The sequence below is a fragment of the Stigmatopora nigra genome, chromosome 20 (assembly GCF_051989575.1).
Source record: "Stigmatopora nigra isolate UIUO_SnigA chromosome 20, RoL_Snig_1.1, whole genome shotgun sequence".
NCBI lineage: Eukaryota > Metazoa > Chordata > Actinopteri > Syngnathiformes > Syngnathidae > Stigmatopora > Stigmatopora nigra.
In genome coordinates this window covers 3,617,376-3,642,498 of record NC_135527.1, presented here as the reverse complement: position 1 = coordinate 3,642,498, position 25,123 = coordinate 3,617,376, and the positions used below count along the sequence as shown (strand labels likewise).

The 25,123-nt window shown below is 41.1% G+C and overlaps 2 protein-coding genes and 2 non-coding genes across 4 annotated transcripts; all 4 read right to left on the bottom strand.

Moving 5' to 3' along the window:
• Positions 1-6,770: 6,770 nt before the first annotated feature.
• On the bottom strand, positions 6,771-8,043 carry LOC144213402 (uncharacterized). Its single transcript, XM_077741847.1, has one exon. It carries the CDS (start codon positions 7,818-7,820, stop codon positions 6,888-6,890), a length of 933 nt encoding a protein of 310 aa, XP_077597973.1. The 5' UTR covers positions 7,821-8,043; the 3' UTR covers positions 6,771-6,887.
• A 1,964-nt stretch (positions 8,044-10,007) lies between these two features.
• On the bottom strand, positions 10,008-16,320 carry LOC144213370 (uncharacterized). The gene is made up of 2 exons (XM_077741797.1): positions 15,924-16,320; positions 10,008-13,638 (listed from the first exon to the last, which is right to left on the bottom strand). Exons 1-2 carry the CDS (start codon positions 16,057-16,059, stop codon positions 11,858-11,860), a joined length of 1,917 nt encoding a protein of 638 aa, XP_077597923.1. The 5' UTR covers positions 16,060-16,320; the 3' UTR covers positions 10,008-11,857.
• A 5,986-nt stretch (positions 16,321-22,306) lies between these two features.
• Positions 22,307-22,388, bottom strand: trnal-aag (transfer RNA leucine (anticodon AAG)). Its single transcript has one exon. It is a non-coding gene; the product is annotated as a tRNA-Leu (tRNA).
• Positions 22,389-24,905: 2,517 nt separating this feature from the next.
• trnae-uuc (transfer RNA glutamic acid (anticodon UUC)) lies at positions 24,906-24,977 on the bottom strand. The gene has a single exon. It is a non-coding gene; the product is annotated as a tRNA-Glu (tRNA).
• Between the last annotated feature and the right edge of the window lie 146 nt (positions 24,978-25,123).

Here is a 25,123-nt window from a genome sequence, read left to right as displayed (position 1 = left end):
GGCCAACCTCGGAGAGGCTGGGGAGACTATGTCTTCCCGCTGGCCCGGGAACGCCTTGGGATACAACCGGAAAAACTGTATGAAGTGGCTGGGGAAAGGGAAGTCTTGGTTTCTGTGCTGATGCTGCTGTACCCACGACCCGACTTGGGAAAAGAGGAAGACAAGATGAGATGAGAGATAAGCATGTTTTTTTTTCATATGGACAAATAGTACGGCAACATCGGCATACATTTTTCAGGTGACAATCCAAGCACAACAGTTTGGCAGATCATTTATGTCAAGGCTGAAAAGCAGTGGACCAAGCACTGAGTTGCGGTACCCCCCGAAACTGTTTTTCTGATGGTTTGATTCAATCCAATTTAGCATGCTTGGTGAGAAATTACAATTAGACAGTTTAGTTTGCAGTATCTGGTGGTTAATGGTGTCAAATGCCTTTTTGAGATCAAGATAAACTGCACCAATGACCCTGCCTTTATCTAGTTTTGATTTTGTTTTCTAAAAGGAAGCAAACCAAGGGTTGACTATAACTGATATTTTACCATGATTTTGTCAAAAAGGGGCACCTTGAACTTCATCAGTTTTAGATTTATCACAAAAAAAGAGTATTTCTTTATGGCGAGTGATAGGTTCACCAATAGGCATTCACAAATGCACACTTAAATAAAACAGGCATCTGACTCATAACTGGTGTCTTGCAAGAGAGAATCGATCCTAACTCGTCTCTGTCCCAGATCATTCTGTCGAATCGATGCCTCTCTTGCTTATTTATTACATAAGATTTACAACATGCTGTGGGATAGACTAAGCCAACTGTCTCAATAATTGTTTGTTTATGTCGAGCCAGGTGGCCAAACTGGTTTTACATCTGTTTGTTAAGATCAGGGAATGAGAGATAGGCTAACTAGCTGGCCTTGCAAATGTTTGCTAGCATTGTGCGATGTGGCAGACTCGCTTAGTAATTGTTTGTTCGAATCGCGCGATGTAAGATAGGCAGTGGCATTTTCAGTGAGCTATAAAAAATATTGTGTTTGTATACAACTTAGTCCTGCAAATGTCTAACCATATCAGCCTAAACTTTTATACATAAACTTTTTCCTACATTGCTGTCTTAGAAATATTACCCTGTTTGCCTAGATAAAGTCGGACCTACTGTTCATTCGAAGAGAGTTGCAAGAAAATCGCGCTGAACAGGACTCCACTGTTGCAAGTTGGTAATAAATATTTTTCCTATTAAATTGATCTCACTTTTTCTTAACCTGCTCCTAAAGTTGTATTTCAGATCTATCACATGTGTCTCAGTTCTCAAAACAATTGAAGGTCTGCCAGATCCTCCCGAGGGAGGGCTGTGGACAACACTGTCAGAAGTCAAAACAAATTGTAAGTCCTCCGGATCTTCCTAAGAGAGCTTGATGTGAACCACACTTTCAGAAGCCGATGTTTATCAAAACAATTGAAAGTCCTCTGTATCTTCCCAAGAGATCTCGGTGTGAACAATAGCTCTGAGAAGTCCAGCTGCCAAGAGGAGTGACCTTCAATTTGTTTCGGTTAACTTGGGAGCGAGCATTATTATTCTAAGAGATGTATTAAAATGACTTTTTAATGTCAATAACTCTATATATTCTATCTTTACCAGCCCTTCCTTACTTGCATATCTGGCCTGAAAAGGAAGAACAAAATAATTCTCGTTCAACTAATTTTCATAATTTGCATAATCCTGGACATCAATGTTATCACGAATAGGCTGTCTAGTAAGAAAATACAATCCTTCCAATTTGGAATTTGTTAGAGCAATTGCATCAACCATAAGTCGGTCTAGCAAAGAGCGTAAGCAGGGGCTAAGACAATACCCACAAATTGTCAAAGTATTAGCCAAAACAGCCATTGATTTCACCTCGGTGAAGGACGTGTCGTAGAGTGCAACATTTTCAAACATTGCATATGCCCCCTTCTCCATCAAAAGCACATCAACTATCAGAAGCATATCAACTGCTTTGCAGTCTTGGAAAGTCATGAGACTGATGGCTGTCAGCTGTTTTTTCATTGCAAATCCAATTCCTTTTTTTTTTGTTTTTTTTTGGACATTGTAATGGTTTTTGTTCACCCTATTCATATTTTCATTTGGCATTACCCAAAAAAATAAACTTCTGCTGCAATTTGGCAAACGAACCCGTAAGTCAGGTCGCCATCCATCGATGAGGCTCAACGTCATCGAGAGAGGCCAGCTGCCGCACCGAAATTCTGAGCCGCCAATTGTATCTCCTCCACTCTAAAACATACTGATTAAAACAGTGAAACCAAAACATAGTCCAATTTCTTTTATGACAGGAATTATATAATGTATTTGTACAATTTCACCACCATAAGCCATAACGTGCCATCAGTGGCGCAGTTTGTCTTGGACAATGGGCACAAAATGTCTCATCTACCGCACCAGATTCAGACCATGCCCTTTAAGGTTCAAACAGGTAGGTAGCACAAAAATTGGCTTGTCATTCACTGATTGCGTATCAGGATGGACAATGCTTCAATATTTTTCCTTTTCTTTACAAGCAGGACACTTTTTTTTTTGTAAAAACACTTTCCCCAAAGAATGGTGATTGAGGGAGTTGCTGTTATATCCGATCGTATTTACCCTCGTCTGGTCATTTTTTAACCCTTTGTAAGGTTTAGTCTCAATTGAAACACTTACACATTTGGACACATATGGAGACAATAAAACCAATATAAAAGAGTTCCCTATGGTTTATGGCATTGCTCTCTGCAATATTATTTCCAATCAATATTGGAGTGGTTGCCGTTTTAATTTATTCATCAGAAAGTTGTTCTCACCTGTCTCCCCAAACATTTCAACTGAGAAAACCTTTTTACAGTGCAAAAGGTGGATCCACATACCCCTCTCGGCTATGATCATGTCTAATGGTTGGTCAGCAACAAGTTGGACGTTCCCCCTTTGGGTCGGCTAGTGCTTCTTCTTTATACTTCAGGTTGAGCACCCAGTCTCCTGGCACCACCGTTGGTCAAGTCCGTTTCCTGTTGAGAAGCACAGTCTCCTTCTGCTAACCCCAACTCAATGCGTTTTCTTAAAAATGTTCTCTTTTTATGTAGTTAATGAAATTAGCCTCATCCGCCAGTTCCAATCGTGCAGTGAATATCGACGTTTTGTATGGTCTACCAAATACTATTTTCATATGTTGTTGTCCGGTTAAACCTGTTATGTACGCACAGTGATGTCATAGCAAAATGTGGAACCTTTTGCAATCCCATCAATTATTTTGTTCACACAATTTGGGTGCTGTTATCACTATAAGTCAATGGTTCTTTGGAATTCCGTATCGTGCACTGATATGCTGAGCGCAAGTTAAGAATGCTGTGCAAAAAATTCCACAAACAACTTAAACCCATAAGTTGTGTAGTGGTACCGTTCCAAGGCCACCATCGCCCCTGTCGAGAGATAGGACTTCCCATGACTCAATATGGCAGCTCACCCAAGTAAGCTGATATACAATTGTTTTTTTCTTCTCAGTGCTCCCAAATTCCCCATTTCAGAGATTATTTGTTCCTTCACGTCAAGTTTCACATTTGGAATACTGCTGCTGCATTCTCATCAAAAAATTCATTTGATATTTTTTTGCAATAATTTATCCCTGCATCCCTGAAAAGGGCTTATTGGCATTTTCAGAAATCGATTTCAAATTTCCAAATCCTCTTCCACCTTGATTTCTGACCGATTGATTATATCTTGTGTGAAATATGAATTGTATTCTTATATTTAATCTTGCACCCTTTTCACTATTATGTATTAAAAGTTACTAGAATAGATTTCTTTATAGGACTAGGTGTTAAATATCCCTAATATTCAGCACATCAATTGACAGTTTTTGGAGATAACGTCTTACATGGGGTGGGATTTGGCTAGGATCACGTGGTGCCACCTGCACGCCACATCATCAGTTGTTTGCCCCACACGTCATTGGGTGTTTCGGCCACTTATAACAAGACACCCTCTGCAGAGGTTGGCCCACCACAGGATGATCAGCCCCAGGTATGTGGCGCAAGGTGGAACCACGCGGTCACACCCCAAATCCCTCCGATCCATAGTTGTAGATGAACTCTCCAATTTTGTCCAGCTTCTTGTCCACGCTCCCTTTCAAGCCTTCAAGAAGATGGACAAGGTCTGTGTCGGTGGTTTCCCACTCCTTTTTCTGGCAGGATTTAGGCCACAAGATTTGAGGCTTCCGTCCGTTCATCTTCCTCTCTATTGCCATCTGTGGCTGGATGGGCTCTGGACTCATGTCCGTTGGTGGATCCGCGCTTGGTTGAGCTTCGTCTGGGGTTCTGATACCCTGTGAACTGTGGTGAGTGTCCCGCCACTGGGCTTCACTCGACTTATTTGTCCTACCTCTGAGGAAGTAGTGGTCAATGCGAGGCCCCTCGCTAAGCTCTTTCAGGCACTTTTTCCTGCCCTGGTGGATCTTGAGACCCTTCTCTGATGTAACCTTTTCCCAGCCACAGATGCAGCTTTGTAGCTTGTGTCCTGCCAGTGCTGTTACTCCGTCAACTGTTGTGCTGATTATTTGATTCGTTGTCGTTTCCGTTGCAAGGTTCGTTACCGTGTGGTCCGCTGATGAGTCATCTTCCGCCCCCGCTCTCGCAGACTCCAGGGGTGTTTTTCCTTTAGAAATTTTCGAAGCAATAATTGGGTGGATCCAATACACTGTGTAGTGAAAGGCTCCTGCCAGCAAGGGTAGCTAACCCATGCCAGCCCCGTTGGGGTCTATTCCCTCCTGCCAGCAGTCTCTTCAGGCCGTCACCAGGTCTTTCCCAGGTTGTCAGCTGCCCTTTCGCAGCGGTCACTGGTTTTGACACCAGACATCAGATTTCTTTATAGGACTAGGTGTTAAATATCCCTAATATTCAGCACATCAATTGACAGTTTTTGGAGATAACGTCTTACATGGGGTGGGATTTGGCTGGGATCACGTGGTGCCACCTGCACGCCACATCATAGAATTTAATTTAAATCTATTGGTTAAAATGTGCACTGCACCTTTTTTTACTCCAGCTCCTTCATTTGTTTTAACGCCTCCCATTTTTATGACTGTCTTATCTCTAATAAAACCACCATTGAAGCAGCTTTTCGGCGGGAAATAGGTTTGAGGAGGTGGACAGTAGTCACACTCTCGGGCCTCTGAATTGTTGACTCCCCCGCCTCTGCAGACGCGGCCTTAACGTTCATTCTATCTGCCTCAGTGTGTGTTCCTGTGTTTGACTTTATTGAAGTGTTGGCCAGTAGCCCCAACAGGGGCGTGTGTGCAAAATGTTTGGAGAACAATGTTGCACCTTCATACCGAACAACACGTCACCCGATGGAACCCTCACCAGGGCCATTAGTGGCCTGCAGGCCCTAAACCACAATATGAAAAAACATTCTGGAGTAGAATTATCCACTTGGACAGACTGGTGGGATAAGACCTTTGAAAAATGTAAGGATTTGGCCATATCTGTTGTGTTTTCTGTATCCATATTTGCTACTACCTTGAAATTGTATGGGTGTTGTCTTATCCCCTGTTTGCGCTGCAGTAGACTTATAACAACTGCAAATTGCCCCTCACCTCCGACTACCCCCCGGATGAAATAATCCGCGTTCCAGTGGCAGCTCTAGCGCTATCTGAGGGCAATCCTCAGGCGCTTGTAGTGCAAAAACAAAACAAAACAAACAACTGCAAATGCCTCTACAAATTCTAAATGTACCGGGGAAAGCAGTGAAGTCCAGGAGTACGGTAATTCCGAGGACGAATTGGGCAAACATGATTATGTTTCTTTTTCAGACCAGCCATGCGAGTAAGGAGTAGGCGAGTAAAATTGCAGTCACCTGATATTTCCTTTTGCGATTACTATAAAATAATTAATAACATACATATTATAAACGGCGGAATGTTGGGTTTATTCTGTAATACTATTATATATGGTTGTATTTAATCATTTCTTTGTTAAACAATTCTTCCAATTGTCCGAAGAGAACTTGGGGTTGTAACCAGTCACCTAGTCCTCTCACAAGGACTGTTCATCTGACAGCTCACCCAGTCCCTGGCTTCGAGGACTGTTGATCCGGGTTTGCAGCGAAGAGTCGTCAAGGACTCTTGCTACCAGCAGATGGATATCAATCACTTTCAGGAACACTCGCACAGTGTTCCTACATAGTGACACACTTTGCGCTTCTTCATGTAAATGTTATGCCAAATGAAGGCGTGATTGTAATTGTTATGCCAAATGAAGGCGTGATTGTTTAAATTCAAATGAAGTTTGATTTTAGTTTCCTCTGTCTATTTTTGTCAAATACCTTAATTGTTATTCAAGTTACAGATGTTGTTTTTGCTTACACATGTTGGATTAATCAATAACCTTGTAATAGTTTTGATTCATGGCTTTAAAGCCGTACGAGAAATTACTGTTCGAGGAGATACTTTGGAGATCGGGAGGAAGTCTTGATGTATCTACCCTTATTTGGTTTTACCAGAGATGCAAATTTTTTAATTAAATGTAAATAATTGAATAAGATGTCTGCCTGCAGTGATTGATCATCATATCAGAAGTGTAATTATTAACTAACCTATCAGGGTGCGTCTTATACGAGAAAAAATGTCAAATTCAATGATTTCAAGGCAATTTTATCAAAGGTAAGACTTACATGCGGAGGCAGCTAACATGTGAGAAAATATGGTATAAAAGTCGCACTTGAATATTTGTCGCAGGCCAAACTATGAAAAAAAAAGTTAGACTTATAGTCCGGAAAAAATTGCAACTTGGTTGATTGTCACATTTATACTCGTGGAAAATAATCAAATTATAATTTTAACCAAAATAACCAGCATGAATGACTAAAATGTTTATTGGTCACCATTTTCCATCCGAACACACACGTGTCTCTTAACCTGATATTTCCAAGACAATCTTTCACCACAAATTGAGCAGAAGAAAGGTGTCTCACCAGTGTCGGTTCTTGTGTGTTGCATTAAATTCCCCTTTTTAGAGAAGATTTGACCACAAAATGAGCGTGCAAAGGGTTTCTCGCCACTGTGGGTTCTCGTGTGTTCCATCAAGTACTCTTTCCGAGTGAATCTTTGGCCACACAGTGAGCAAGTGAAAGGTTTCTCACCGGTATGGGTCCTCGTGTGTTTTGTTAAATCTGACTTGGCAGGGAATCCTTCCCCACCCACGGAGCAGGAGAACGGTTTCTCGTCCGTGTGGGTTCTTTGGTGGATTTTTAAGGAGTTCTTGTGCGCAAATCTCTGGCTGCAGTCCGAGCAGGCATAAGGTTTCTCCCCATTATGCGTTTTGGTATGGATCGTCAATTTAGCCTTCTCGGCAGATCGTTGGCCACAAATCAAGCAGGAAAAAGGTTTCTCCCCAGTGTGTGTTCTCGTGTGCTGTGTCAGGTTCTGCTTGGGAGTCATTTTCTTACCGCAAACCGAGCAGGAAAAAGGTTTCTCACCAGTGTGAGTTTGGGTGTGGTTCGTTAGGTTTTGCTTGGAAGACAATTTCTTCCCACAAATGGAGCAGTGAAAAAGTTTCTCCCCGGTGTGGCTCCTCGTGTGCCTCTTCAAATTCGACTTCTTCCCGTAGGTTTTCCCGCACTGTGAGCATTTATGGTCCGCGGCGGCCGCATTGTGAACTTCGTCTTCGGTGTCCAACGACGTAGCGGGGTTGCTATCCGTTAGCGGAGCAATACGCTTGAGTGCTTCCGTTGAGCAGCTGCTGGCCTCGTTCAGACCGTCGTCTTCACTTTTTAAAGGCTCAAAAGTGCACGTGAGGATCTCCATCTCTTCTTCTTTAACATTTCTCCTTCCTTTTTGATGGGATTCTGCACCCCTTTAATGTGGGGGTTTCCAACTGTGATTAAATTCCCGCTCCTCTTTTACGGGTTCAAACTTTTCCTCCACTTTGATGAGTACACATTCTTTCTCTTCTTTTTTTATATATGGCGACCTCTCTTCTTCTTAGAGACGAGCGGACGCCGGGTGGTCGAGACAATGCCCTTGGTGGATATCTACAAGGTGGAGAAATGTCATTGTGTGCAAAATTCTTTGCTTATTTCAGAATGAAAACAAATGAAAACAGAGTAAACAGGACAACAGTATGGTTTCTCAATATTGTCCATTTTTAAAAGACATTGTCATTGTAATACATCTTCATCTGAAAACAAGTGCTATTTTAATAAACACCGTTTTGATGATCGCCAATTGGTGAAAAAAGTCATCAATGCATCAACTGAAATTATTTAACTTTATATGAAACGACGGTGATTAATATTAAGTATACACTCGTCAGAACAAAATCCTTAGTGAATTAATTATTATTCAGTAACGGAGAATAGATAACGCGACTGAACTTGGAATTTCTATTATGAACAGAATTTTCATCAACAAATTATTGAGTTATCCTGGGCGCCACTCTTGAAAAACAGCGTCTTCTGGTGGTCAAATTACCGCTTTCTCATCTTTCAATTGCTTTTGTTTGGATATGTACTTCTACTGCAAGTACTTGGACTAAAGTAAGTGTACTTGCATGCACTTGTGTGTCCTTGTACTAAATGTATGGGTGCTATTGCTAAAACTATGTGTACTTGTACTACAAGCAAGAGCCTATATTTTCACGTACCTTATTGACAGAGGGTCATAAAATGTACCTAATTTTGGAATATTATTCTTTGAGAGCCATACTCAGAATTTCAAATTAAAAAACACTGCTTTTAAAGTACAAAACTCACTTACATCTTTTAATTAAATTGTTACACGGATGCTAGTCCATGATAATCAACGAGTATGCATTCACACGGGAGTCTAATGATATAAAAATTATGATTAAAGCTGGGCTTTTAGCTTATAAATTAGCCATACGCACCCAACAAAAGTGCCACATATGGCTCGCGAGCCTTAGGTTCTCTATACCTGGTTTAGAGGTGTCATATTGTCATCCGGTACGACTGATAAAACCGAACCGTACACCCGTGTAAAAGCCCAAAACGAAGTTTTGGTATACGTGAACATCAGGAAAACGTGTTTTTGACGTTAAAACTGGGTCAGCTGACTCCGAGAAGTCACTTAACCGAAAACAAATATCAGACTCGACTGTGTTTACATGATGAACCTCAACCACGGAGGGTGAAAATAAATCTAAAAATATTCAAATGATCATCTATTTGAGAGATATGAGAGTAATAAAACCATTTACCTGATATATTTTTTTTGGTGTTTGTTGTTATCTTGCTCGGTGATGCGTTGATCCTAATCGCCTTGTTTAGCCGCTTATGTCGCAGTTATGCCAGGCTAAACTAAGCTAAGCTAGGTTTCAGCCTTTGTTCATAAAATTCTAAAGGAAATGGAACAAATGCTCTGTTCCGATACTTTTGTGGATTCTTTCATGGGGCTAAGACGAGATAAAAAGCGTGAAATAAAAAGCGTATTGCCTCAAAACCCCGTAAAAATTCAAACACTTCCAAAACTATCGCATTGATTTGACAGAAACCCCGTGTCGCTGCTAAGTAGCAGCATTGCGCCCAACTGCCGGAAATATGAGAGAAGACTCACAGCCTTTTGGATCCGCGTTTTTATTATATTCCTCATTTTTAGTCACTTAAATTTACCATATTGAAGTTTAAATTAGTCCTTTCCTTTTGTTTCATGTTTTATTTTGAAGCATAACTAAAAAAAAGTACGTTTTAAATCTTAATAACGCAAATAACGCTTCTCTTCTTTGTCACCTTTGAATTTGGAAGGTTGATTTTATTCAACAAAAAGACCCAAAAATTATTTTCACCAAAAAGAGAGCTTTATTGGAAGTACACAAAATATGACAAGATAACTTATAATATGACAAAAGTATAAGGACATTGTACTACTTAATTATTTTGACAAATTTCATTCTTTCACACCATATTTCTACTAATGTTTCTTAGATCCTAGATTCAATATATCATTTATTTTCATTTAAATGGATTAAGTTTGAATAAGACTCAATATTCTTATTAGATTTGCAAATAAATTCTATAGACAAATACTGCAATTTTCAAATTTCGTTTTTAACTGTAAAGACATTTTCCATATTATTTACATCACATTATTGATTATTTACTTTGTAATTTCCTAATTTAGGCTCTACTATTTCGGATAGAATTGTGAAGTAAATAAAATCTTCAACAACACTGAATTTTATTATACAGACGATCCCCTACTTACGAACAAACGGTACATACGAACATATCTGCAAATTGCGTTGATGTCGAAGAATGTTCATAAGTTCGATTTTGTATTGCGCGTCTTTTTCTGAGTAGTGCTTCTTTCCGCCGCTAATACCGACGCCTGGCTCTGTAAGAGCTCAGCTCACCCAGCATCTACCTTTCTCTGCCCAGTTCGTTGCAATGCAGAAGTACGTGGCGTAACCCCAGTGCGCAAAGAATCTTTTTCATTTCTATCATTAAATATCCGGTGCACTCATTATTCAATATGGTTGGTGAAAAGCGAAAAAGGCTTCTAGTGAGGGAGGTGCAAGGAAGAGGCAAGCCATTTCATTTGAATCCTAAGCGGCAATAATAAACAACCTTGATGCATGTGAGAAAGTGGTGAGCGTTGCACGGGAATACAACTTGAATCGTTCGACCGTCAGTACCATTTATAAACAGAGAGATCGAGCAGCAGGACCTAAACATTGAACGTTGCACAAAGGTTGCAAATCAATTGAATGATGCCATACAGTGCTACCGCATCATTTATGATGAAAAAAAAAGAAGATAGCTTCAAGATAGTTTCTTTCGGCCAGCTTCTAGTAAATCTCTCTCTAATGTATGTATACAGTACTGTATGTATTCTCTCCATTTTATTAAATTATTTTTTCAGTACAAACCAATGCCGGTTACTTATACAAACCTTAAACATACAAATGCACTTATATAAACCCTCAATATACTTATATAGACATTAAACATGAATTATAATACAAAATATAGCACTGAATCAACTTCAATTTGAAGAATTTCAACTTATGAACACTTTCAACTTATGAACAAGCGCTCGGAACCTAACTCCTTTGTAAGTAGGGGAGCGTCTGTACAGTAATACCTTGACATACAACTGTTCCAACATACGAGACAAATTTAAGATATGAGCCTACCAGATGGTTCCCAAATGAGTCGGTAGTAAATTAGAACAAATTTGATGTTTTTTTAGGATGGAAATGGCTTAATTTATATTTTGTTCATTTCTATGGGAAGAATTGACTTGAGATACGAGTCAATTGACATACTAGCTCAATCCCGCAATGAACTAGTATCTTAAGGTAATACTGTATTTGAAGTGTGGATTGTTATTACACGTTAAAAAGTGTAAACATGATTTTCAGAATGCAAAATACAATTATACTTTGATTACAATGATCTTTCATGCAGAATTTGATAAAGCAAGCAAAGCCGTCCTTGGTTATTGCTTGTCACAACACATTTGCATCTTTTAAGCCTATCCTTACGACTCTATCTCTGGCAAGAAGCTGAGCAGGAAAGGGGTTTCTGGCCAATGTGGGCAATTATGTTTTTAAGATATTCCTGCCACAAATTGAGCAAAAAGGTGCTTTACTCCTGTGTGAGTTGTTGAGACTTCTTTTTAGGTTCCCTTATGTGAAAATGTTGGAACATTAACAGCGCCTGGAAAATGTCTTTGAATTGTGCAGCTTTTTAATTGGGCTGTTGTAGCGCATCTGTGGTCACAGACTGAGCAGGAAAACATTGTTCTCCAGTGTGGGTTAATAAGTGTTCTTCTAAGCTTCTATTTCTGGAAAATAACCACAAACTGAGCAGGAAAATGGCTTTTTACCTGTGTGTTCTTGTGTGCCTTTTTAAGCTTTGCTTTTGAGAAAATGATTCACCACAAACTGAACATGAAAATGGTTTTTCACCTGTGTGGGTTCTTAGGTGGGCTTTTAAGCTTTTCCCGTGTGTGAATCGTCGACCACAAATTGAACACGAAAATGGCTTTTCACCTGTATGTGTTGTTGTGTGGCTTTTTAAGTTTTGCTTTCGAGAAAAGGCATGACCACAAATTAAGCACGAAAATGGTTTTGCATCAGTGTGGGTTACTACGTGTCTTTTTAAGCTTCCCTTCTCTGTGAATCTTTGACCACAAACTGAACACGAAAATGGTTTTTCACCAGTGTGGGTTATTACGTGTCTTTTTAAGCTTCCCTTCTGTGTGAATCTTTCACCACAAACTGAACATGAAAATGGTTTTTCACCAGTGTGGGTTATTACGTGTTTTTTTAAGCTTCCCTTCTGTGTGAATCTTTCACCACAAGCTGAACATGGAAATGGTTTTTCACCCGTGTGTATTCTTGCATGGCTAATTAAGCTTGCCTTCAATGTAAATCTTTGACCACAAACTGAACATGAACATGGTTTTTCACCCGTGTGGGTTCTTGTGTGCCTTTTTAAGCCATCCTTCTCTGTAAATCTTTTACCACAAACTGAGCATGAAAATGGTTTTTCACCAGTGTGGGTTCTTGTGTGCCTATTTAAAGTTTGCTTGTGTGTGAATGCTTGACCACAAACTGAACATGAAAATGGTTTTTCACCTGTGTGGGTTTTTGTGTGGGTTTTTAAGTTGTTTTTTTTAGAAAAGGCTTTACCACAAACTGAACACGAAAATGGTTTTTCACCTGTGTGTGATCTTGCATGAATATTTAAGCTTCCTTTCTGTGTGAATCGTTGACCACAAACTGCACACGAAAATGGTTTTTCACCTGTGTGTGTTCTTGCATGACTAATTAAGTGTCCCTCCCGTGTGAATCTTTGACCACAAACTGAACATGAAAATGTTTTTTCACCCATGTGGGTTCTTGTGTGTATTTTCAAGGAAGACTTTTTCCCAAAGGTTTTCCCACACTGAAAGCATTTGCAGAGTTTGTCACCGCTGGGATTTTTCATAACATCTTCATCATCATCGTCGTCGTCATCGTCATCATCAAGCAAATTGTTGCCATCTGATAAAGGAGAAATTACATTTTCTGCTCGCCATCCTTCTGTTGAGCTGCCGTTCAGAAGCTCCACCCCTCTGTTGGCCACGCCCAGATCGTCTTCACTCTTGAAAGATTCCCCAGTTGAACATTTGACACATTCGTTTTTGATTGAAGGTTGGTCTTCTTTTTTGCACTGTTGAGGGAACTCTGGCCTCTCCTCTTTAATTTGGGGCCATGCTGAGGCGTTTGCAAGCTCCGCCCCTTCACTGGCCACGCCCAGATAATTCCTTTTCACGGACTCACCTGGTGACCAGGTGAAATGATCTTCCTCTTTTTTGATTGGAAGTTGCTCTTCTTCAATTTGTTTTTGAGGGAACCGTTGCTCCTCCTCTTTAATTAGGGGCCATGTTTTGGTGTTTGCAGGCTCCGCCCCTCCGCTGGCCACGCCCAGAACATCTTCCCTCTTCACGAACTCACCAAGTGACCAGGTGAAATTATCTTCCTCCCTTTTGAATGGATGTTGCTCGTCTCTCATTTGTTGTTGAGAGAACTCTGGCTCCTCCTCTTTCATTTGGGAGAGCTCAAATTCCCCTTCAAGGTCAGCATCCTGCCCATCAGCAATAAGATCATTTCTGAAACCTGCAAAGACACAAACATAATTGATTAACCATTTTCTAATTTCAAAATGTCTGAATTTCTTGTTCACAGAAATGAAACCAAACGGAAGGGGAGCCATACATTCATTTTGTCTAAATGCAGTACCTACTCCTGTAGTATTTTCATCAACAGCAACACGAGTTGAAAACTGTTCATAGGTGCATTTTTCAAAGTAAGGCACTATTGGTCAGAAAAGTTTCTTCATAGGTGATTTTAATTTAATAAAAATGCTTTCACCAAAGGGGAGACATTAAAAAAGCATTAACTTTTCTTAAGTAGCAGGTCTATTATTATTTGGGGGATTAATGAGATTGAAATAGAGGTAAAGTCTGATTGGACACTCAATTTCCCCTAGGTACGAGTGTGAGCGTGAATGGTTGTTTTTCTCCTCGTGCTCTGTGATTGGCTGGCCATCGATTCAAGGTGTTCCTCGCCTCTAGCCTGAAGGCAGCCGGGATAGGCTCAAGCACCCCATAACAAGATTTAGCATTTCAGAAAATGAGTGAATGAAGGGATCAAAAACAGTGGGAGAAGCCCAACGTAGCCTCGGCAGCAAATCTCGACTGGTTAGATGGTGCATTTCCAGACAATTTTCTAGCACTTGGCTGCCAGTTCAAGTATTCGGCCTTCTTGCGTTCGAAGGTGGTCTCGATCCCCTCCTCTGATGGTACTGGTAGTTCTATGAGGTGAAGCGGTCTTGCCCCAATACCTTAATGTCTGTGCGGATTGATGTAGTGAATATCTCTGAGGATAGTTAATATTCTATTTATTTATAAGCTGCATTTGAATTTTAGCATTCATTTTGAACTAGCTTCGCAGGCCGCATCACGGAGTGGTAGTGGGCCAGGCTTGGCCTTCGGGCCGCAACTTTGAGATCATTGTTTGATCGCTGCTCTCGTTGTTTAGTTCATCTATTTTTTTCCAAGATGGCGCCTTTCACACGGCTGCCGGTGGCAGTATTTCTGCCCACTCATGTCTTTCAGGTTTTACAGCCCTTCTATCTATTTTAATGACATTTTAATATTTGATAATACATTGATTTTTACTTTACTTTGTACTATATACTTTGATGTTCTTACAACCTTCCTTGTTCTGTTAGCTTGGCTTCTTTCTGGTACTTCTTTTTTGGAACCATTCAGCCATGCCTACGCTCTCATACACATGGGACTAGCTGTTACAATACGCAGCAAAAGGAGCAACACCTCTATACCGGTGGATATTCAGCACAGGACAAAAGTGCCGGCAGAAGAAGCAACACCTCTGACCAATCCTTTCATCAAGGGATAAGATGGAGGAGCTGTCGGCGCTTACCAGGCCGAAAACTGAGTTGGGGAATTTTACTCTGCTACTGTTGTCTTCAGCTCCAGACTACCGAGGAACTGTGTGGATAAGCTTGGAAAAGTGACTCTGCATTTTCTCTACCTCGATCACAGTCTGCAGACGTTCCCCATCTTATGGAAGACCTCCTGTGTGTGGTTCCAATTTTGATCACATCTTTGAGTCTGGATCCGTTTTTGCTACCGCAACCAAGATGGCGCTGTTCAAGTGGCAGCCTATGGCGGTAGCTCCTCTTGCTCATTTTGTGTTTTTGCTGCTTTTCTGTCTTAATGAATTGATTTGGTGATTCTTAATGATCCCATTTACTTTGCTTTGAACTATCTGCAAAACGCACCCGTAAACGAACAAATTTAAATTAACCTGGATTAATATATACATACACACTCAAATATATGTTTAATGTAACTTTACACAAAAGCTCGAAGATATCTGTTACACAAAAGAGATGTGGCAAAAAAAGACGCTACAGTGGTAAACAGCCTCTAATGTCATGGCCACCTGGCTTGGTCGCATCTCGAAATTTTGATCATATCGCAGGCAAAATATTCGATCGAAACTTTCATCGTAGGTGGAGGTACCACTGTACAAGAATAGTTCATGTTCAGAACAATAAGTCATGGTGGGCAGCAATGTTTAATGTGAATAAAATGTTACTTTAAAGTTACAGAACAGTAACCTAAAGGAAGGAAGATGTCACAGATTAAAGTAATGAATATAGAGCAGTTGCCGACATCTAGTGATTCATCATTGTAGCACTTCTCAGTTCTACCCATAATGCTATGCGCTGTCGTGCTTCGATTCATTCAATAAAGTCACGATCAGAAACAACATTGCCACCCCGTTAAATATTTCATTATGAAATATCAATTGTGTAACATAAAGTATATATTGGTCTATTATGCAATAATGATCGTCAGAAGTGAACTTACCTTCGAGTTTGTGAAGAACAACTTTAACTTGCATCATTTTGCTAACAATAGAATGTTGATGACATGAGAGATCCTCTTGCACGCTATTAAGTTCCACCTGAAACTTTGCAGCAACCGGCGGCGTTCTCGCGGGCATTTTTCACACTTTTTGCCTTCGCTTGACGGCGTACTGATGCAGACGGCGTGTTCCTTTGTTAGCTGCCAGCTAGGCTAAAGTACGACTCCCAAAACGGATTGAAGAAAAACGGACTGGCCTCCGATTCCACAAACTATTCGATGTTGAATATGTTGTCGAGGTTTAGTTTCATTTAAGTTCAATCAAATTGAGGAGGAACAAGAGGCGCACAAACAAAAAGTTAAAATCCTAGCCATGCAGAAATGAACACCCCACCCCTTCTTCCTCTTTAGGTTTTACGGTTGTAGGCAGCCAACGGACTGTAGCGTTATCGCCCTCTACTGTCTCAGTACCTCACGCCAGGTTCTCAATTCAGGTTTTAAACAGAGGGGGTGATAATGTTAAATTTGGTCTCCTAATGCCACAGCGTGAAGAGAGCAGCTCGAAGTCCATTTCGAGTTTAGCTAGCCGTGACACTAAATTGAAAAGCTACATTTTGAGAAAAAGTTAAGTAATTTTAAGGACATTTGCTTTAAATGATACATTGTGTTTGATCGTATTGCAAGTAACAAATAACACATTTCAATATTTAAATATAAGGGTCTTTAAGGTTCATTTACAATTTACTCATGCCCAATCCCCCGCCCCCCATCATTGAAGGTAGTGTGGATGAGCGGTCCAAGGTGCTGGATTTAGGCTCCAGTCTCTCAGGTGGCGTGGGTTCAAATCTCACCATTGCCAATAAATCTTGCCGTGTTCATGAGTGTTTTGTTCCTAGTGCTTATGGCTCTTCACTAACCTGGAAGACAAAATGTGAAACCTTTGGTGAGGGAGCTGAGTCCCAAACACACTAATAGGAGTATCGTGTTTGCACACCACTGTGCCACTGACGGTGCATCAAGCTTTGCGTTAATCATAATGAATTATTTTATGGGACTCCTTTTTGCATATCAAAAGCGTAACAATGTTAAAGAATTCAGAGATTTTTGTGTTTTAAAAGATTAGGATATGAAATTAAATTGTGCCATGTGGTTAGCTGGCCACTGATTCAGGATATCCCCCTCCTCTGGCCAGGAAACAGCTGGGGTTGGCTACAGTACGTGGGGGTCCCGTGCCACTAATGAGGATAAAGTGATTCAGAAATGAAATGAGAAATGATAGACATTTTCAGGTATTTTTACTTTTACATTTTGGATCTAAATAATACTACAATGTAAAAATATAAATTGTTAATGACTCTGTCAAAAAGTCTGATGTGTTAGTTTCAACCCCACCAACATGTTGCTTTTAACATTCTGCTAAAAGAGATGCCTCCATAAACAGCCGAATAGTTACAATGCATTGATTTTTGGGCCGAGCAGACCACGGCTGCTGCGGCAACTTGTTTTTTCTAATATTTAGATTTTTTTTTATTTTCTAGAAATGGATTAAAAGAACTGGATTAAAAGCCCTGAATATTCAGTTTTTTTGTATAAATCTAAAACAATGTGTATTTGTGCCTTTTTTATATAGTTTTAGGTTTTACAAAATGATTTTGAAGTACAAACACAGAATAGATTAAAATATTACAATAATTGATTTAAAAGGGGAACATCAGGAAACGTAATATACATCTATACTCTTCATTTTAATTTGATCCTAAAATAGAAAGTCGGCACTCATGATTTACTTTCCCAACACAAAATGTTGTGGCGGGCCGCCACTTTGACACTTGTGCAGTAGAGTGACAGGAAACGAATCAACAACGCCTTTATAATTTTAAGAGTTCAGTCTACCAGTTTAGAAATGTGGTTCTGTTTGTCTTGTTCGCCAGCCTTGCAATATCTTATGAGGGTAGTTTTTACTATTTTCCTGGGCCACACAAAATGATGCGGCGGGCCAGATTTGGCCCCCGGACCGTCACTTTGACACATGTGGGTTAAATGCTTCAATATGAAAACACACATCTGGAAGAAGTGCAACCAGGGGGAATATAAATGAAAGGAAGCTAACAGACAATGTGGAGTTATTTAATAGTAATTACAATTATTCGTGGACAAAATATAACTAACATCAGCCTGTGATTCAGATATTTCTTAGGCCAGCAAAGTAGGCCTTGGAGGCTCTGATGGCACCCCACTGATATTGGGACAAATATTTGATTCATTGCCTAAAAAGAGGGGCTTTGCAAATAGCTGGGTCATGCAGTGGGTCTCATATTGAAATGTGTATTTTACCTGTTTCTATTCATGACTCCATGAGTCTCAAGCTTCTCCTTAGTGGAGCTCTGTCCTGTAGCCAGATGTGTCCTTGCACACTTAAAACATTGTCATTATCTTATGTTTGCCGGTTCATAACAAATGGCTTATCCTTGAAGACTTGCAACATTGTCGTTATCTTCTATTTGCCAGTTTTTAATATATTGGTTACTGTATGAAGTAGAGGAATGAAAGTTGTCTGTCTCGGCACATTTGTGGATGACAGCATTGCCTGTGGTTAACCTGTGCCCAGAATATTCTGTAATCAAAACTTCAAAGTCACTGTCCATCGTCTCCAGCCTGTATTTGGACACCCAACATCTTCCACATCCGAAATTAATGGAACCCGAGAAGGAAGACAGAGTGCTCTTCCTTCAACAGTCATTCACCATCAGTGAAAAGATAGTGCTACAGTAGCCTAATAAGGTGCTAGTTACCAAATATGAAGTAGTGGTATTTTGTCCAGCAGAAGTAAAAAGAACTAGTTTGTGGATCATTGAAAAATAACTCTTCTCTGATAATTCTGGATTATTTTTTCATCGCTCCCCTGACTGACCTTATAAGTCACTCTGTGCCCTTTTTATGGTCGACTGAGCGCCAGTCTGCATTCGAGAACTGTAAGGCTCTCCTCTGTAGTGCCCCAGTCCTCAGGGCTCCTGATTTTTCTTCACCATTCTCTGTTGAAGTCGATGCGAGCGGTCTTGGTGTGGGCGCGGTATTGACCCAGTAGGACCCAGATGGTTTAGTGACTTTAGTCCATCCCGTTGCATACTTCTCTAAGAAATTTAATGCTAGTCAAAAGCGATATTCTACAATTGAACAGGAGACGCTTGCTCTGCTATTAGCGCTCCAATTATTTGATTTTTATGCAGGATCTACTTCAACTCCAATCGAGGTGTACAATCTGGATAAAATGTTTAACCACAATCAGCGGTTGATGCGCTGGGCGCTTGTCTTTCAAAATTATAATTTGAGTATTCATCACATAAGAGGCTCAGAAAATGTTATGGCTGATGCCCTGTCTCGGGTTTAGGAGGAGAGCTGTATCAGGCTTGTATTGGTGGATTGAGGCAGTTTGGTGGTTCAATTTCGTCAACAGGTTGACTCTTGAGGGGGAGGTGTTACGGCTGTCAGCCTGGACACACAGTGTGTAATAGGGTGGGTGGTTTCTTTTCATCTGCAGGTACATGGGGCTGTGGCTGCACCCCTGTGACAAAGCCTTGCCCAGGCCAACACAGCTGTGACTACTTCCCTATCACCCTATCTCCAATCAAAATTCACTTCTTGTCCTTATTTAAACCCTTTTATTTGTCAGTTCATTCTTGATTCTTGACTTTGACTCAATGGGCTGCCTGTGGTTGTAAATGCTGAGGCAGTGGAGTCATTTCTTTCTTTAGAAAGCACATTGTTTAGTGTTGAGTAAAGTTTGAATGCCCCAGCTTCACCTGATATTGTGAGTACGTTACTCCTTGTTATATTTAGTATTTATGTTGACAAAGATTTGGGGGTGTATAGGTGAGATAGGTGAGATTGAGATAAGTTTAGACACCCCAGGGTATGCATATAGTTTGTTGCATTTATACACGTAGTTTATTCCCCTGTCTAGACTTTTATTACATCAGTTCTGACAGTGGCACCCTTTGGCCTTGTTTCCTGTATTTTGTGGGTGTTCATTTGAACATCTGTCTGGGAGGGTGGTTTTACCGTGTTTGAGGGTGCCACTTTAATTTATTTTGCTTCCCCTATGTTATCCCATAGTCCAGGTTTTGGTGGACTTTGTTGTAAATAAATTATCACTGAACTGGCTACTTGCAGTATTTGTCTGACTCATCCTTGACTGAACCCTTCTGCTGTGGTAGTTGCGATTCCCTGGTATATCTTACCATCAAGGGGAGTCGTAAAATGGCTAATCTCCCATATCACCCCATCTTAGATCACAATTCGACAAAATAAGAGGTCATCTGGGAGTTGGACCCGGGACCTCTCGCACTCCAAGCGAGAATCATACCACGAGCCCACCGAGCCAAAGATGCCCATACAATGACACTTTTTTCTCATGCATGAGCACACCAGGCTCGTTGGTCTAGTGGTATGATTCACGCTTTGGGTGCGCGAGGTCCCTGGTCCAATTCCTGGGCGAGCCCTTGCTTTGTCGAATTGTGATCTATTATGGGAGTTGATATGTCACATTTGCCACCTGAGAAAAAAAGTGTCATTGTAGGAAAGCCCCTGGCTCATTGGTCTAGTGTTAAGAATCTTGCTAAAGTAGCCATGGGTCCTGGGTCCAACTCCCAGACGGGCTCCTGCTCTGTCAAACTGTGATTTTTGGTTGAGTGATATGGGACATTAGCCATCTGAGAAAAAAAGTGTCATTCAATGGGTACATCTGGCTCGCTGGTCTATTGGTATGGTTCTAGCTGAGGGTGTGAGAGTTCCTGGATTCAACTCCCAGACGAGCCCTTGATTGATCGGGTGATATGTGACATCCGCCATCCAAGGAAAAAAGTGTCACTATATGGGCACCTCTGGCTCGTTGGTCTAGTGCAGTGATTTTCAAACTTTTTTGGCCACCGCCCCCTTCACCGCCGGGCCAAAATGCCAACGCCCCCTCTTTACCCCTTTCCAACGAACGAAGCTTAAATAAATAGAAGACAGGCGCCTCAGATATTATTCGCTAATTTCGTTTCTTTTAATAGACCAATGCGCAGTTCACCTCGAATCATAAAAATTGATAGCTGATGCATTAAGCCGGTCGCTGTGCGCATACGTCTGTGGTTAAGCGTTGCCGGCGCGCTATTGTGTGCTCCTCTGCGGCTGACTGGATGGTGGTGGTTTCCCCAGTCGCCTGCATCGACGATAAACTCGCGACAATTAGTGATATACGGTATATGCGCGCTGCTCGTGAGCGCTCGAGCAGACAACGTTTCTTGTTTCAATAAAGCTTGTTTTTTGTCGACTTTTTATTACAGACAATCAATTTTTCCGGTCTTTCTACAAACACCAACGTCACATTTTACTGTAATTGCTCCATCGCCCCCTTCACTATTTCAACGCCCCCCATTCGCCTGTTTATTCGTCAGCGCCCCCCTGAAAGTTCACACCGCCCCCCGGGGGGCGGTACCGCCCACTTTGAAAACCACTGGTCTAGTGCATGTTTCTTGCTTCAGGTGCGTGAGGTCCCAAGTCTAACTCCTGGATGAGCCTTTGTTTTGTCAAATTGTTATCTATTATGGAAATTTAATATACATCTATGCTCTTCATTTGAATTTGATCCTTAAACAGAAAGTCGGCACTCATGATTGACTTTCCCGGGCCACACAAATTGATGTGGTGGGCCAGATTTGCCCCCTGGGCTGCCACTTTGACACGTGCTCTGCAGGGAAACAAATTCATACGCGATAACATTGTGATGAAACTCTTAACAAAGGCCCACATGCGACTTCACCCGACCAAGTAGAGCAATAATAAGGATTTACTACTCAATGGAGTGGAGGGACCCTTACCAAACCAACACATTGTCACACGGCCAGTTCACGGTCATAACTTTGAATGGTTTGTGAGAGAGTTATGTGACAGTCGTGGCACAACTTCCCGTTTGGACAACATAATGTGAGCAGAAGGCAACTTCCCCTGGCAAGTAAAAAGCGGCTTTTCTCTTTTTTGGCAGTTTTGTCCCAGAGAAAGAAACTCAGTGGTTAAAATATGCCCCGACAAACGCTATTTCGGCCCATTTTTGTTTATTTTGTCTATTTTTTGCAATTTTCTATTTTAACACAAAAGAGTATGTTTTTCCAAGTTTTCTTTTAGGGATTTTTTTCTCAAAAAATGTTTGCTGAATTTCTTCCAACGATTGACTGTCATCCATGATGGCTTCGACACAGAACGAATGTATTTTGTGGATGTTAACAAAGACAGTGATGGGAAACCACGAGGCTCCTAATTACGAACCCTGGACTCGGCTCTCTCACCAGTGGTTATGACATTTTAGTTTAAATGTCAGGGAAGAGCCATTTCCATTTAAAACAGAATATTGGCAGTGGTGGGATTTGAACCCACGCCTCCTGAGAGACTGGAGCCTTAACCCAGCGCCTTAGACCGCTCGGCCACACTACCTTAGGTAAGGAGGAAGAAGGGTTTCACAAACCTATAGCAATCAATCCCAGATCTCAGAGGGTGCAGTGAGACACCCGGCTGACTTGCAGGCAGGCGTGGCCTCAATTCCCAATGGTGCCGGTATGATTGGGAGTGCAAATGTTTTTTTGTGCCCTACGGCTGACTGGTGTTGTCTGCCTTTCGCTTGAAGTCTGGTGGGATAGACTCCAGCAACCCCCGCAACTAGGATGTGTAGTATGGAAGATGAATGAATGAAATTGACATTACTGTGGAGTATAGAATGTATTCTTTGTACTTTTATTCAGTATAGTCACTGGGATAGAATTTTGCAGAGCCTAGTGGAAAGTTCCATCAAGACACCTATGGGTTAGGGGCGCGTCATTGTTGGGTCTGAAGTTACAGATCCCCATGTTGGGTCTGAAGTTACAGATCCCCATACTTACCAACCGTGCACAAAGGAAAAACGAGGCATGAGACTGTGTTATATTTTAAAGCAACCGCGCGGCTTCAATAAATCAAAAAATCTTGTTCTTATTCGATTCCAACACTCTGAAAATGACGCATCGAGCCCGATTTTCATTAAATTCTGATACGATTTTTGATCGGTGGCCATCCGTAAGAAGAATGTGAAGTCAGTTATTAATTTTGAGAATTAATAATTGTCAAGATTAGTTTTTCACAGCTACTGCAACACTTGAATGTGAGGTATTTTGCTACTGAAAATTAGAAATGATTGTAAGGAGCAGAGAATGGTTTCAATCCATTGACCACTGAGTTATGGGCCCAGCACGCTTCCGCTGCGCCACTCTGCTTCTTCTCACCTATCATGTGACAAACTGACTCACAAATCTAATCAATCAGACTAATCCAAGCATACATACAGAGGCATGTGACGATTCCCAACTGCTGCCGGAGCTCCTGAGGACCACCAGCACAGGCACCTCGTTCTCGACTGTGGATTGTCTTATCCATGGTGAGTTCATCCATTTTGCAGTTAAAAACTTCCATTTCAATGAAAAACAACAAATAGGAGATGATCGGCGGCGCAATTAACAAAATCAACATACCATGTCAAATTTAAACTGGCAATTTAGCTAATAGCTAATGTTACTTTACAAATCGAGCAGGAAGATTTTTTTCGTTTTACCAGTATGAGATCTTGTGTTTTTTAAAGGTGTTCTTGTGATTGGATGTTCGACCACAGACTGGGCAAGGAAAAAATATTTTTCCTGTGTGTGGATTAGTTCTGTGATGCTTTACATTGACGTGCCAAGTGAACGTTTAACTATAAACTGACAAAGAAAATATGTTTAACCTGCCTGGGTCCTTTCTTGTGATTTCAAGGTGTTTTGGCAACTGAATTTTTGACTAAAGCCTGAGCATGATACAGGTTTTTCACCTGTTTGGGTTCTTGTGGATTTTCGATATTATAAAAACAGTTAATCTTACCACATATCAGAAAGGTGTCACAAGCGTACTACCAGTGTGCTTTTTCTCAAATTAAAACTTTCTATTTGTTTTTGATTTGTTTTTTTTCTTTGACCTTTTCTTCATCATACATCTTCCAATGGTGAGTCAGGTGACGTTTAAATCTAGGTTCGTCACCAGTCGTCAAATCTGGGTCCTTCTTCAATTCCTTTTTCACAGGTTCCGCAAGACCCCCGAAAACAGCTGTTCTGAACTAGGTTTCACTCTCAAATATGTCAGATGGATGGCGGCCGGTGCTTTCTGTCCAGTTTTTAACACATTGTCCATAGTGCACCGGTCCTCCAGCTTAATCGGTGTGTATGGAAACAATCAAGAGGTCTTGGGAAGGCATTTTAATTGCCTTAAGTCAGGCGTCTGATACCTGGGTCAATGGAATTTCATGAGGATGTCTAGTAGTTCCTGCCTCTTCTTCTATCATTCATAGCTGATGTTGAGTGCAGGAAGCTGACATAGCCTGTCTCAAGTCACCAAGCGCATAATTCTGTCCACCCATTAAGGCCAAGAATTTCTTGAGCCATGGACTTCCTCCCCTAGCCAGAGGAGGGAGTTGTTCAGTCAATGCCGCCAGATCTCTATGAACAAGAGGGTCATATGTATCGCTTTTTGTCAAATTGTGTTGTGTTTTGTTGTCATCCATTTGAAAAAGTAAAAAAAACTTGAGTCCATAAAAAATTGCTTGTCCCAACACATCTAAATGCAGGTGTCGAGTCAGAAGTTTCCCAAACCCAGGCCCCCTGTGTGAATACCAAGACTCCCTACCACTAGACCATATGGGATATCTCATGGGAAGCAGATCCAGATCATTTAGGAGCAAGAAGCATGGATGATAGTCTCAATAAATAACCACATCATTAGCAACAAACATCTACTTTGTAAGAACCGTGAAAGGCTTATGGTGACCAATTGGCATTTTTTTCCGGAAAGTACAGAGGTCCAATATTTCTGAATCCAGACATTTAATTCAAAGGGATTTGTTTCTGGAAATTATAGAAGTTCAAAAGTTCTCAAACCATCCACGTAGTTTGAACTTTCCCATACCGAGAGTTGAACCCGGGCCACCTGGGTGAACACCAGGAATCCTGACCGCTAGACCATATGGGATACGTCATGCAAAGCTGATCCAGATCAAGTAGAAGCATGTAGTTTGGATGATAGACTAATCAAATTACATTGGGACCTCGGTACTTCGCGGTTCATCCATCGCGGCTTCAGAGCTTCCCGTTTTTTTAATGAAAAAATAAATAAAT

What these genes read in the sequence shown, in the direction of transcription:
- LOC144213402 (XM_077741847.1), bottom strand. Translation starts at nt 7,820, where the DNA reads ATGGAGATCCTCACGTGCACTTTTGAGCCTTTAAAAAGTGAAGACGAC.
- LOC144213370 (XM_077741797.1), bottom strand. Translation starts at nt 16,059, where the DNA reads ATGCCCGCGAGAACGCCGCCGGTTGCTGCAAAGTTTCAGGTGGAACTT. An exon ending in TGTTCTTCACAAACTCGAAG is followed by an intron (nt 13,639 to 15,923) that starts GTAAGTTCACTT and finishes GTGTCTTTGCAG; the next exon opens with GTTTCAGAAATGATCTTATT.